We start from the raw sequence: 15,463 nt of genomic DNA on the forward strand, positions 1-15,463 counted from the left end.
AGCCTGCTTTCTATATTGATAACACATTGATTTTCCTGTGAGCTGCTGGGACCCTCTATTCAGGGCCCTCAGAATATATAAAGGAAGAGATCAATATTTGCTTCTATCTGCCTGAATTACGTGCATTGAGTGCCAAGTGTGTTGAGTGGCCCCATGCTCCACTTCAGCTGAATACGTTTAGGCTGCAGACATGGAAGTCTCATCCTGCTTCCCACTTCAGAGATCCTCTAAATATGTGAAGAGAAAAGGCTTACCCTAAATTGCTTAAGCCTGGATTTCAGTGAAGATAACTAGAGAGGAGTCTCTCTTCTTGTGGAGTAGCTACTACAAACCCTTCTTGGATGATCTTACTACTGCTGCCATCATTAGCAAGGCACTCTTGGTAGGTAGCAATGTTATGCACAAAATTGTTATGTGTAAAATTAAAGCATAATCCAGTTTATGTGACTTACCACCACTGCCTGCCCTTCCACAGGCCAGAGTATCCAGGGTTGTTACAGTGGGATATTGGATAATCCAAGTATGAGACCTAATACCAAAGTTTAGTACAACTCAGTTCTTTTTTAAACAGATCATTCTTTGTTGGCAAAGTTCCTCAGGGTATGATGGATTTCTTTGGAGGTCAGGGCATGCAGGCCTCAAAAGTGTTTTTTGTTTAATCATCTTAGTTCTCGCTTGGGGGTCGACCAGCTGCTTTTCACATTACTGGTGTTTTAGCAAATTCTTTAGGGTACAGCCTTCAGTATTCCTGTTATCTCCATCCTGACGGGCTGGAATCTGCCCACCATTTCTGATTTTCAGCTTTCCAGCTGAACCCATTTCTCCCCACACTTCATCTCCTTTCAGCTTTTTGACCTTGCTCATACCCATTCTTCTACCTCCTACAATATTTTCCCACTTACCCTCCATTCATTGCCTTAAGTGCTTACAGTGCATTTGGGCTGTAATCAAGGAGTATAGATGTTCCAGTATAATCATAAACAAGTATTTATGGTTACAGCAATTAGAATAAATCAGTTAGGTATACAAATGGTAATAAGTATGAGATTCACCCCACTAGAGATGCAGCGAGATGCATTTAATACAATGCAACAAGAGAAGCAGCCCCCAAGGCAATTTTGGGAGGTTTCAAACAAACGCATCCCCCTTCTATATTTTTCCTTGGCAAACCGCTGTTTTCTCCCCTCAGAACACTGTCTTCCTGCAATATTGCCTTCCTCTTTAGCAAGGTAAAGGTTAAAAGTTACAAAATAGAATGGGTTCAATGCAAAACAGGATGCCAGAGATTAAAATGTAAAAAGAAGCCCAACTGCTTAGACAAAGGAGTCCCTTCTGATTTAATCAGAAACCTTGGAAAACAAAAGGTCGCTCATTCACAGACTTTAGCAGAGCCCATTCAGGTGAACAGCCAACTGAAATCACGAATACCCTTTGTGATCATGGGGTGCCTGACTTACTAAATCGACTGGGTCAAAATGCTATACAAGAACACTAGTAGCTGTGTGCGATGCTCAGCTGGCCTCTCTGACAGTTTTCCGATGACGGCTGGAGTACACCAAGGCTCTGCGCTGTCGCCACTCCTATTTATATTAGTCATGGATACCATCACATGAGACCTGCAGCGAAACGCACCTTGGACCATACTCTACGCTGATGATGTCATGCTTGCTTCTACTACTAGGAATGAACTGCAGTGGCAATTATAGGCATGGAATGACTGCCTCAGCCATTTTGGACTGCGCTTGAACATAAAGAAAACTGAGTACCTAGAGACTGTAACCACCCATGGGATGCTCCAAATAAATAGAGAAAACTTAAAGAAGGTGGATATCTTTTGGTACCTTGGCTCCCATCTCCAAGGTGATGGTGGCATCAGAGGTGATGTGCAAGCGAGGGTGAATGCAGCCTGGTTGTGCTGGCGAGAACTCACCGGTGTGCTTTGTGACAAACAAATACCAACCCGTCTCAAATCTAAGGTCTATAAGATGATCATTCGCCCTGTAGCACTGTATGGAACCGAGTGGTGGGCAGCAACAAAGGATATAGAGAGCCGCCTCCATGTTATGGAAATTCATATCTCTGTTGGATACCGGTCATCTCCCTGCTCGATCACGTCACAAATTATGCCATCCAACAACAACTAGGTGTGTCATTAAGTACAGAGAAGATGAGGGAAAGCCTGCTTCATTGTTATGGACAGGTCCTTAGAGCGGAAACTTCCACTGTCGCCAAAATAGTTTACCATCTTAAAATCAATGGCCGGCGGCCATGTGGGTGACCAAAACAGAGATGGCAAGACACCATCAATAAGGACATGCAAATTGAGGGTCTGCACTCTGAGGATGCAGACGATCAGGCAAAGTGGAATTTCAGGATCTAAAAAGCAGACCATGCGATAGTGGGAAAATGCTAGGAAGAAGAAGATTCAGGTGAACAGCCAAACCGACCTCCATAATCATAACAAAAGATTCCTTCCAAGGTGGACAGCCCAGGCTAGTAGACAAAGCCACAGACCTGCAGGGAACCCAGACTATAAGAGCAGGAAACGCAAACAGCAGGGGGCCTGACCACAGAGTGCCTCCTCTCTGAAATCTGGTAAACTGCACTTTTCTCCAGTTCCTAGAGGGCAGGAACACCTTTGCAAAAAAACAGCCAAGCTCTCCTATATAAAGAGCTTGTGGGGGAAATACAGGTGTGGGAACCATCTTGTGAATTAGGCCATCATGTTAAGCCATAATATGGTTTATTGGGGAATAAGCATCTGCTGTGAACATAGTATTTGTGATTTGTTAGCCCCACTTTAGGATCTAATGCAGCCTTTCTCAACCTCTTGATGCTGGAGGAACCATTGAAAGATTTTTCAGGTCTCGGGGAAGCCCTGAACATTCAGGCTCAAATATATTTTTTATTTTATTAAATTTATATCACCGCCCATCTCACCCCAATGGGGGACTCTGGTTGGTTTACAATAAAATAAAGGTAAAAACATATCCACCTAAGTTATAGTTAAAAATATAAATAGGAAAATAAATATAAAATCCAAGCGGAGATGGAACCATAATCAATAAGGGGTGCTATGGTGCCAGCCATCCCCAGGCGGAACTATCGCTCTCCCCATCCCAAGCAAGGTGGCAGAACCAGGTCTTCAATTTCTTCTGGAAGTCCAGGAGCGAGGAGACCTGTCTCAACTCCGGGGGCAAGATATTCCAAAGGGCAGGCGCTACTGCAGAGAAGGCTCGCCTTCTGGACCCCGCTAGATGAAATTTCTTTGCTGATGGGGTCCGTAGCATGCCCTCCCTGCCTGACCAGGTGGGGCGGGTCGATGTTATGGGGATGAGACGGTCCCTCAGGTACCCTGGTCCCATGCCATGTAGGGCTTTAAAGGTGATAACCAACACCTTGAATTGGACCCGGAAGCAGACTGGTACCCAATGCAAATATAGGCAGAAGTTACAAAATTATTCTTTTCACTTCATGGGTAGGCCTGTATATTGCATTAACAGTGTTCTTAAACTAAAAATAAAGAATGGAACTTATTTATTTATCTATTTATCAAATTTTTATCACCACCCATCTCCCCCAAAGGAGGGACTCTGTTAAAAACGTACCTTTTTAATGTGAACTTGCCTGAATTTGAAATATTTTTTTAAATAAATCATGATCTCTTAGGGAACCCCTAGTGACCTCTTGTGGGACCCTAGGGTTCCATGGAACCCTGGCTGAGAAGCCCTAATCTAATGTGTTGTGTGAATTTAACCTACTGTATACATTAAATAATTGCCATACTTTGGCTCATGAAAATGTTATGGATAGGCTTTTTATGTTCCATTGAAAGCTTTTCAGATGGGATGGGGTGAAAGAGGAATATGGAGGCAAGTTCATGCAAATGAGACAAAACAGTACTCAGGAGGAAAAAAAAGGGAAAATCAACCTGTTCTAGTGATCACTCTTTATTTTTATGGCCCAGTACATTTCAGGCTGCATGTTGTCCTTCAGGAGCATGACAAAAACATAAAATATTGTGATTATTGTATATATTATTAGGAACAGGGATATGTTATGAATTCCATCCACCCCCCAAAGCCTTAGGAATAATGTACTGTAATATTTATTATAGTTAAACATGCAAGATGCTTGAAAAAATCATTTGTAAATAACAATATTAAAAAAGATAATTCACAAAACTTGATTTATTCTAAAAGGAACCCCTAATGCTGCATGTTGCATAAATAAAAAAAAATGACACATCTTTCAATTAAAATCATAAAAATATCTTTTTTTCTCTCTGTAATACAGTACAAACTCAAGTGTTTACAGGCTTCAGAATGAGAAGATTCCCACTGTTATATTTATTTAGCAGCTGTGTTAATCAAAGACTTCTTGCAATAAGAAGTTAAAAGACCGTGACCCTGACTTTACATGAAAGTATGAATCAGCAAAAGAAAACTGACTGTCTCTACATTTTCCCCTCCTAGAAGATATTAACGCTCTTTTATTATGTAAACAGTAGAAGCAAATAAAATGTTCCTAAATTCCCAAACACTGAGGTGGCAGAGATTTGTATCAAGGATAGAAAATCCTTCTCCTTATTAAAATGATAGGGAGATAGTCTCTGTAACTACAAGATCCAGTGTAATTGCCTCCTTTGTTAGGAGGGAGGGAGGGAAGGAAGGAAGGAAAAAAAGAAAAACAATCTTACTTTGCAAAACTATGCTTTCTGTAACCCTGAAAGATAAATCAAATATATTATGTTTGCTGATGGTAAAATGTATTCCAGAAGTGTGCCTGTTCTGCCATTTTAGATCGTTATTTATGTCTCTTCATGGGCCAGGAATTCTGCCATAGGTATAGTTTCTCAAAAGTCCTTAGAATAGTAATTGTCACAGGTAATAAATTATATCTGTATTCTTTATAGTGTCTAGAACTGTGAAAAGTGTTCCTTTTAATGGGATAGTTACAAACCTCACAAGTGAAACAAGCACATGAACAATTGATGTTTGATGAGGGTGTTTAGGTCATAAATGAGGGTTAGAATGGACTATCCTATCCTTTACATGTTTACAAGGCTGTAATGGGCTTTGTTTTACAACTAGGCAGATATTTCAGAGAGTAAATGGCAGTATTTATACATTTTGGCTTACAAGGTTTGTTGAAAGTTAAACTGCATACAGTTTTATTTTGGGTCTCTTTTGATACTATTGTGAAAAAGGTTGGTTCTACCTGATCCCTCATACTAGCTAGAGAAACTACTGTATTTTAGGATACGCTTTCTTGAAAAGGGCTTTTTCCATTTCAGTTTCCTTATCTAAGTCCTTTAAAGGGGATCAGCGTAAGAGGAGGGCTGTGTTAATCTATGGTAGCCAAAAATTAGGAGGACTCTGGTAGCATCTTTTCAGTTTTTAAAGGGCTTAAGCTTTTGTGAGCTACAGCTCACTTCATCAGATGCACTAGTGAAAGTTAAAACTGATGAAAGATTTAAATTTGGATGAGGCGACCAAAAAGGGAGGGGAAGAAAGGGTGGCTATGCAGATTACATCTGAGACAATTACAAGAACCTTATTAATTAACAATTGTAATGTGTTAAAAATCCTTGGGAGAAGAGCAATGACAATCTCGATAAAATAGTTAAGAGCAGAGACATCACATTGACAACAAAGATCCGCATAGTTAAAGCAATGGTGTTCCCTGTAGTAATATATGGCTGCGAGAGCTGGACCATAAGGAAGGCTGAGAGAAGGAAGATAAATGCTTTTGAACTGTGGTGTTGGAGGAAGATTCTGAGAGTGCCTTGGACTGCAAGAAGATCAAGCCAGTCCATCCTCCAGGAAATAAAGCCAGACTGCTCAATTGAGGGAATGATATTCAAGGCAAAACTGAAATACTTTGGCCGCATAATGAGAAGACAGGACACCCTGGAGAAGATGCTGATGCTAGGGAGAGTGGAAGGCAAAAGGAAGAGGGGCCAACCAAGGGCAAGATGGATGGATGATATTCTAGAGGTGACGGACTCGTCCCTGGGGGAGCTGGGGGTGCTGACGACCGACAGGAAGCTCTGGCGTGGGCTGGTCCACAAAGTCACGAAGAGTCGGAAGCGACTGAACGAATAAACAACAAAAAACAATGTGTTAAAAACCCACTTTATTTGCTAAGACCTTCTGAGAGAGCCTAAAGTTTCAAGAGAAGAGAATATCTGTAGCTCAGGGTTGAACTGTGGAGTCCTCGGTACTCCCTGAGCTCCCTGTTCCATGCTCCCTCCCACACTTACTTGCACTGATGATGTTACCTAGTTGGGTAATGAAATGTCTGCAAGCAAATAACCAAGCTGAGAGGGCACCAAGGACTCCATAGCCTGAAGTTTTTGTGATGTATATAAATTCAGCAGTCACTTGCTCAATTGTGTTGGTAAAGATTTTTTGTTCCAAAACAGCTGCTTTGAGATCTGTAATGGAGTGTCCTTGGCTGATAAAATACTCTAATATTATTTTGTCCTTTTTTTGAGTTTTGATGTCAAAGTTGTGTCCATTATTTTTTGGACAGAGTCTGACCTGTTTCTGTCCTACATAGAATCCGGAGAGGCATTATTGGCAGATGGTGGCATACATCTTATTAGACGAACAGCATGTAAGGGTGCCTCTAATCTTGTATGTGAAGTTGTTGGGGCCTGTGTGCTGGTGCTGTTAGTGTAAATGTGGGGGCAACGTAGACACCTGGGTTCATTGCTGTAATGATTGCCTACCCTAACAAAACCAGACTCACAAGTAAAAGCTTAATAATATCTGATTTATTAAAGAATAGTATGCAAATACAAAGAAAGCTGAGAATGAGGAAAAGCGCGCCAAATACAAACTAAAAACCCTCAGCACAAATGTAATCCCTCCCCTCACCCAACCGTTTCAAATTCCCCACCCCAGGTGCTGGTAACAATTTCTGCTGTTGTCCGGGGAAGAAAACCTTGAACACACAAGAAAACCCAAACACATTCCAATCCTGCTGAATACAGATAACATCCCAGGAGACAGAGTCCTCCTCCTCTCCCAACCGAAACACGCATCAGTCAAATGACATGCAAAACGTTACGATGCACTTTAACATTGAAACAATGAACATGACAATTGCAGGGTCTGGTTCCCATTGTTCTGTTTGTTGTTTTGGCTTTGTTTCTTGTTACTTATCAGAATCTCCTTTAGGTCGGGTGGTTGTCTGTAGGGGCCTATGATCCCATCCAGTACCTGAGTAAGTGCAGTGTCATTGTCCAGGAGCCATGGCTGTGTCCATGGCTGTACCACTGATTTGCAGGTATATATGGTTGCTAAAGGTAGAGTAGTTGTGGGTGAGTACAAAGTCACACAGTCTAGTAGCAAGGCATGCTGTGTGGCATTAGTGATGATATTTCTGATGGCTTAAAGTCCATGTTTATGGGGAATGTTGGTGTATCATGCCTCAATATCCATGATAGCTAAAATGGCATTGTTAAGGTGGTTGCTAATGGATATAAGTTTTCTTAAGAAGTCTGTGGTGTCTCAAATGTATATGAGAATGCTGATGGCATAAGGTATGAATCCATGAAATCTGATAATCCAGCTAAAAAGGTTCCAATGCTTGAGACAATTTGATGGTCCAGACTGCCTGGTCTGTGTATTTTGGGATGTAGGTCAGGGCTTCTGAGGGGTGTCAGAAGGTCTTGCATATCTTTAGAAAATTCTTTCATCAAATTGCATAGTTTTTTCTGATATGTGGCTGTGGGATCTGAAGATAGAGATTAGTAGAATCCGCAGTTATGTATTGTTCCAGAATGTGCTGGATTGACAACAGCTATATGTCTGTGTCTTGATTCTTGTCTTGAAAGTATTCCTTAAGTCTCAAGTGGTGAAAAAATTGGAGCAGGTATGCCTCTAAGAAATTGCCCAAAAGGTATGTATCACTGGCTGTATGTGAAGTATGAGCCATAGGATCCCCTGGATTAGTTGGATTACAAATCAAGGTAGTTTGGAAGAACCTTCCTCCATCTTTATAAGAAATTTCTGGAAAATAATCTGCTGATCATGAAAATGTACCTCAAATTATGTCTATTCCATCTCTAGAACATTCACCTCTGTTCTTATCTCTAACTTCTGCTGTCTCCTTCTTTTCTTTTGTAGTTTCCAGGCCTCAGAGCTCTCCTGAAGACCTGAAGGTGCTAATGGGAAACATGAATCAGTTAAATGAAAGTTTTCAGGATCTTCAGCTGAAAACAGGGAAGCAGTTGCCCTTCAAAGGAGACATCCTGGACCACATTTGGAACCTGCAAGACATGCTTCAGAACCACTCTGACTCTCTGCTAATGCTGAGCAACTCACTTCAGAAGTTGGAGGGGGCACTCAGGAGCCTGCAGGCCCAGGCATCTCAGGCAGATCGAGTCCTTTCTGGCCTACGGGATAGCCTGAGCCAGCAAAATGACATGACACAAATGGAAATCTACAAGCTTGCTGTAGAGGGAAACAGTAGCCATTTGCTTTTGAAGCACCATGAAGGCTTACTCTCTGAGCTGGCTTCTCATGTGGAGATCTTGAATGACCAAGTGACAGAGGTAGGTGGGCAGGTGGGCAGCATGAATCGGACTCTGTCTTATGATGTGGGACTCCACCACACCCGCATCCAGGACCTGCAGGTCCTCATTAGCAATGCCTCAGAGGATGCTCGGCAGATGCGCCTTGTCCACATCGCCATGGAGCAGCAGCTCAAGCATGAGCTGGCCATTCTGAACAATGTGACTGAGGATCTGAGGCTCAAGGACTGGGAGCACTCCATTGCCCTGAGGGACATCTCAGTGATAAGAGGTAAGGAATGCAGCAAATGTAATTGCTTATTTGATTCAGGAGTAATTCAAGGTGCTAGCTGTCACCTTGAGGGCTCTTCATGACTCAGGGTCTGGATACCTATGAGAACATCTTCTCTGGATAGAATCTGCCTGCCCAGTGAGATCAGGAAGAGAGGGCTTGCTGAGGGTCTCTTATTTGAGGAGATGCCATCTATAGGGATTATGAGGGTGAGTCTTCTCAGTGATGGTGTCCTTCTTTGGAATAGCTAATCTTTGGATATTTCGTCCTATTCCAGTTGAAGGGCCATGAAGACCTTGCTCTTGAGGAATGCCTTTGGGGCTGTGGAGGTTTAGCCTACCCCCATTGGATGATGCTGTCACGATACATTGGTGGTATTTATGTGTTGGATGTTTTTAACCGTAATTGTGGCATTCTGTAAGCTATTTGGAGCCTATGAGAACCTAGTATGGCATACTAGAAGGGTAGGATATACATTTTTATACTGATAATAAAATACATTTTTGACCATCCCAAATTAATCATGGAGCATATCATAGAGGCTTAAAAATATTTTCTGCCAGAGCTGGTGAAGTCTCATCCTCTGCACAATATGTGCATGATTAATTAATTTAAACTGGAACGATATTCCCCGAGAGATCCAGATGTCTCTCACCCTGATGATGTTCAGGAAGCTATTAAAGACTTGACTATTCTCCCAGGTTTTGGGGTAGAATGAAAATTGAGCCCCTGCTGGATGGGTTTTCTTTGGTTGTATGTTGTTTCTGGGGCTGTTCATGTACCAGATAGGGGATAAACATGATCTCCAAAGTCCCATTCAACTCTTACATTCTATGATTCTATGATTTTCTCTCCCCTTCTGATGATACTTCTGTTTGGAGATTCCAGTTTGAGGAAGATTACTGAAGATGATAGAGCTTTCTGTGTATCTTCTCCATAAGAGTGTCATTCTGTTCTGTTCTGTTCTGTTCTGTTCTGTTCTGTTCTGTTCTGTTCTGTTCTGTTCTGTTCTGTTCTATTCTATTTTTTTGCTTGCATTATTTAAATAATATGCATTTCGTCTATGTCCTGCTAAATTCATTTCATTATTCCTGCGTTATCAGGAAGAATGAAAAATGAGAAGCTCTTCCACGGAAGAGCTGGAATATGTGTCTTCTAATAGAGTTTTCCTCATTCATCTTGAGGAGGGCTCTTAAGACAGAAGATAGAATTATGTTAGCCATGGAGAAGTAAAATGGATTAAGAGACATTTAGGTTGCACTTTTCTATCTGGTGGAAACTTGACCTCTGTTCATCCAGGAGTTTTCTTCTTGGATATTGTGCCCTATCCTCTGGATTTCTTATTTCAAGTTCAGCTCAAAGCTCAAAGTACAACATGTTGCTGGGGATTTGTTTTGGCGGATGGAGAAGATTCATCAAGGCAGGGATCTTGTCTTCTTCCATTCAAAGCTGCTCCCTGGATTTTGAGCAGAATGATTTGCAAAGTAGTAAGAACTTGCATCTACCAGCTGGGTGTTGCATGCAGAAGGAGTGGCCAGGCAAGAGGTCTTGTGAATAAGAAATCTTTTTCATTTGGGATCAGAGCCATTCATGGATCTCCCAGAGCCAAAGTGAGTGGAGCTGTCTGACTGTTGCCACTACTGAGAACTGTACTGTGCAGGAGGTTTTGTGAATGTCCTTTATAAATAGCATTTTGGAGGGCTCCTGGGGACCCCCCGCCCTTCTGTCCATTTGTCCATTTATTTATTTATTTTATTTATTGTATTTTTCCACTGCCCATCTCAAAAACGACTCTTCCTTTGCATCTGTTGGCAGCTGTTGCTTCTCCAACCTTCCTTTTCCCAAAGCAGCCAGACATCTCCACCATACAGTTATAGTGCTTCCCATTGTAAGTAATGATGCAACAGAGAACTTCTTCATAGTGCTGTCCATTTAGATGTGCATCCAAATAAGGAGCTTGTTCCTCTCCATTGCCTCACTCAACCTTCCCCAAATGGACATTATCCAAATGTGTTGGATGCTCATCATAGCTAGCTGGATAGGGTACACTGAGGGCACCATGCAGGGGAAGGCTGGCATTACCACATGAATTTGAATGAGCGCAAGGAAATGTTGCCTGGATTGCTCCTTCACTTCTGTCTAGAATTCATCCTTTTACAAAAGTGTCACTTTTGTCATCTCCTGTGGCAAGAAAAACAGAAAATGAAGTTCTCAACAGAGAAGTCCTGCTTCAGTCCAGATGAATAATTGAAGAGAGAAAAGCTTCTTTTTCTGCCAGCTTCACACTCATGGGAACTTTGCCACCTAGTGGTGAGGCTCCATGTGTTTGTCTTTTTCTTTTAGAGCAAAATATACTTACGGATATTTGACAAAGTAGTTCTAGTATTGTTGCTGTGGTCCATGGATTCAGATGCTGATGAAATTCTAAATCAAAGTATGCTTGAAATACTAGCAATTTGACTGGGTAGTCCAGCAAATCCAGCAAATGCTGAGTTTATTTACCTGTACTTTTTGAGTTATCTGTAATAAGCGGAGGAAGGAAGATTAGGTATGTTCACTGCCTTGGGTTATTTATAAAAATAATGAAGGCGAATTTAAAAAATGTAAAAAAAAAATCTAAAAACTCTAATACATTTTCCTCCTCTCTCTCTTCCTGTTGACCAATGTTGCATAATATGGTTTGACCAAACAGTTGACTTTGGGTTTTGAATTGGCATTAATTACTTAGGGATGATAGAACATTCTGTCAGTTTCACACATGATCATTCATTCTGTCTCCCTCAAATTTACAGGGCTATTTCCAGATGGTGTCAGTTTCACACATGTTACCCATAACTCTGTTTAATCTAATTTCCAGACTTTGTTGTTTATTCGTTTAGTCGCTTCCGACTCTTCGTGACTTCATGGGCCAGTCCACGCCAGAGCTTCCTGTCAGTCGTCAACACCCCCAGCTCCCCCAGGGACTAGTCCGTCACCTCTAGAATATCATCCATCCACCTTGCCCGTGGTCGGCCCCTCTTCCTTTTGCCTTCCACTCTCCCTAGCATCAGCATCTTCTCCAGGGTGTCCTGTCTTCTCAGTATGTGGCCAAAGTATTTCAGTTTTGCCTTTACTATCATTCCCTCGTGAGCAGTCTGGCTTTATTTCCTGGAGGATGGACTGGTTCGATCTTCTTGCAGTCCAAGGCACTCTCAGAATTTTCCTCCAACACCACAGTTCAAAAGCATCGATCTTCCTCCTCTCAGCCTTCCTTATGGTCCAGCTCTCGCAGCCGTATGTTACTACGGGGAACACCATTGCTTTAACTATGCGGGCCTTTGTTGTCAGTGTGATGTCTCTGCTCTTAACTATTTTATCGAGTTTTGTCATTGCTCTTCTCCCAAGGATTAAGCGTCTTCTGATTTCCTGACTGCAGTCAGCATCTGCAGTAATCTTCACACCTAGAAATACAAAGTCTTTCACTGCTTCTACATTTTCTCCATTTGCCAGTTATCAATCAAGCTGGTTGCCATAATCTTGGTTTTTTTGAGGTTTAGCTGCAAGCCAGCTTTTGCACTTTCTTCTTTCACCTTCATCATAAGGCTCCTCAGCTCCTCTTCACTTTCAGCCATCAAAGTGGTATCATCTGCATATCTGAGATTGTTAATGTTTCTTCCAGTGATTTTAGCTCCAGCCTTGGATTCCTCAAGCCCAGCATGTTGCATGATGTGTTCTGCGTACGAATTGAAATTTCCAGACTACTGTGCAATATTTTTTAAATGCACAAAAATATACAAAAATATATGAGAATGGATTTTCTGTCACAATATGTTTTCATAAATGCATTTCATCCAAATCATTCACACATAGGTTATTTTTTCCTCAAATATGGCTTTTAAAATACTTTTTGATAACATTTTGGAGGTGAGAATTGAATCTCCAAATCTAGAGAAGCACGGAATTGGAAGGAAAATTATGTTCCAAATTTTACATTAGTCCAGGACCTAAGGAACAAGTCACTTTTAATCATTAGCTGCAAAGAATTAAAATCTTCAGGCATTCTTAAAATGCCTAGCACAGCCTTCTGTATACTTGCACCCTCTTAGTATGCTAGCCTACAATGCCTAGAATTCCTAACCAATTTGGCTGTTGTCTGACTGGATTTGTGGGAGTTGTAGTTCCTGGTGGATACTAGCTTGGGAAAAGCTATTCTACTTCAAAATTTTCCATCCATTTTTTTTTTTTTTTTTGGAATACATACAGGGGATATTGGATATTTAAAGTAACCAAGTATAAAGTCTAGCCAGGACTTTCCTGAAATATTTGCCTTAATCTTTTCTGGTTGCGTGTGCACACACACACACACACACACACACACATATAGTAAGCAGCTGTTGTTGTGAATACAGTGACTATACAGGATCACGGAGTACGCCTAGACTGTGATCCTGTTTTTTAGGGGAGTGCAGTCCCATCATTTCCCACTTGTGCTGTTGCTAGCTCCCTATTTAGGCTCAAAGAGGGGTAGGTTTCAGACAGATGAATTCAGTAGATCTATAGAAAGCTGCCTGTAATTTTTAGTATACTAAATGCTTAGTGTACTGTCTGGCAACAGTCACCTGGGTTCTCCTCACCTTGTGGATGGATTACAGGATTATGGTAAAGCATACTACTTGGGGCTGCCTATGACTGTGACTTAGAAACTACAATCAGGGAGTGGATCAGACTGTGTTTAAGTGGATGATACTTATTCTTTGGGAGCTGCTCTGGTTTCCTGTAAATTTCCAGGTACCCGTCAATGTGCTAGTGTTTCTCAACCCTGGCAGCTTGAAGATGTGTGGACTTCAGTTCCCAGAATTCCCCAGCCAGCATGCTGGCTAGGGAATTCTGGTAGTTGAAGTCCACACATCTTCAAGCTGCCAAGGTTGAGAAACACTGTGGTAGACATTACCTATAAAGCCCTTTAGAGCTCATGTTCACAGTTCTTGTAGGAAGCTCTGCTCTGAGTAGAATTGTCCTATCTTGTGCACTCTCACTAAGAGAGTGTGCTTCTGATTCCACCTCCCCAGATGGTTTGGGAGACAGGAACACAGAGACAAGACTTTTCCATGTCTGTCATGACTCTATGGAATTAAGGTGGAAGTAAGATCCCTGTCCTTGCTGTCATTGAAGATCCTGGTAACAGACCATCCTCTTCCATTGGTGAAGGGAGTGGTAATGCTATATATGGGGTTCTGAGAACTCTAATATCTGTCTTTTATATTGATTATGCTCTGTGGATTTATGATGCAGTTTTTATGATTTTGTATTGGTTTTTCTTTTCATGATATGTTTTTATTATTGTGAGCTGCCCAGATTGCGGCAGCAAACAAATGCTGTAAAAAGAGAGAGAGAGATAGAATGCTTAAATACAAACAGGAGTTTAGACAGCATCTTGACACCAGAAACAAGGTGCTCTGGCTGAGGATTTTCCAGTTTATGGAACAAAATGATTGGTCCTTGTGACATTGCATGCCACATGGTGCTGTTGGAGTACAGAGATCAGTCTGCCAGTTTTGATCTGCTGCTCTTGGATTTGCCTACCCTCTTTTCCCCCCGAAATGATTAGAACCTGCATCCCACCCCCACCCTGCCCCAGGCTGCTAAATACATAATTCTAAATATGTGATTCTGACACCAGAAACCAAGTGTTGTTTTAACCTCCTAAAATGTGACATCCTCTGTACAGTATATTTATTTACAACACAGTCTGAATTCCAGAGCATCAGAGAAGGATCACAGGGGCTTGGGATAGGAATGTAGACAAAATCATCAGGGAGAGGTCAAGATCTAAGGCTGTAACTAGAAAAAGAGAGCGGGAGCTTAGGTATTAAATGAGGGGAGAGCTCTGGGACTAAAACTTGATAGAACATGATAGAAATTGATTAACTTTGGAGAGGAAATGGACTGGACACTCTGGTTGGTAGAACCATTGGGATATTGGACATGAGCTGATGCCCTGGTACTGAGCTGATAGGACACTCCGCTGTGCATTCATGAACCTGATAGCACCTGAGAATCCCAAATACAATTGATGGTTTCTTCTTTGCTAAACTTTGAAAATTATAACATGAAGCCATTCACCAATTCTTTTTTTACATTCTAGGGCCACCAGGACCAAAAGGGGATCAAGGCAATGAAGGGATGGAAGGCGAACCTGGCCCACCTGGTTTACCTGGACTGCAAGGTAGTGTGTTGTTATTCAAAATGCTTGTGTGAATCCTGTGCTGTTCTTGGGTGGCAGTAGCAGAGGCCCAGAATGCAGGGATAAAGCCCAAGCTATCTTAGTCCTTGAGGTTGCCTTGAGGAAGCCTAAAAGGAAAAATTCCTCTAATTTAACTGGCATGTCTCATAAAAGAGGATAATGAGATGACAGGAAAGCCCCCTCTTTGCTCAAGATCCTGGAGACCTGCTGTTAATCCAGGTAGACATTACAGGGTTCAACAGACAGAGTCTGATCTGATTAAAAAGCTGTTTCCTGGGCAAATAGGTGGCATTAAGATTTGAGCCTTTTTAAAATTCTGCTATTGTAATAGCATGTATCATGTATCATACACATCTGGTGTTCAAGCAAATCTTTCTCTCTGCTCCCTGCTTTCATTTGATTGCATGCAATTCTTGATTGCATT

The 15,463-nt window shown here is 41.7% G+C and overlaps 1 protein-coding gene across 1 annotated transcript in view; it reads left to right on the plus strand.

Annotated features, from left to right (window-relative positions):
- SCARA5 (scavenger receptor class A member 5) overlaps positions 1-15,463 on the plus strand; it is a 135,927-nt gene that overhangs the window by 72,660 nt on the left and 47,804 nt on the right. Inside the window, exons 4-5 of the mRNA XM_063300374.1 lie at positions 8,139-8,816; positions 14,941-15,021. Of these exons, the coding sequence (XP_063156444.1) occupies positions 8,139-8,816; positions 14,941-15,021 (759 nt within the window). The remainder of the gene's footprint in view (positions 1-8,138; positions 8,817-14,940; positions 15,022-15,463) is intronic.

The sequence above is a fragment of the Candoia aspera genome, chromosome 1 (assembly GCF_035149785.1).
Source record: "Candoia aspera isolate rCanAsp1 chromosome 1, rCanAsp1.hap2, whole genome shotgun sequence".
Taxonomy (NCBI): Eukaryota; Metazoa; Chordata; class Lepidosauria; order Squamata; family Boidae; genus Candoia; species Candoia aspera.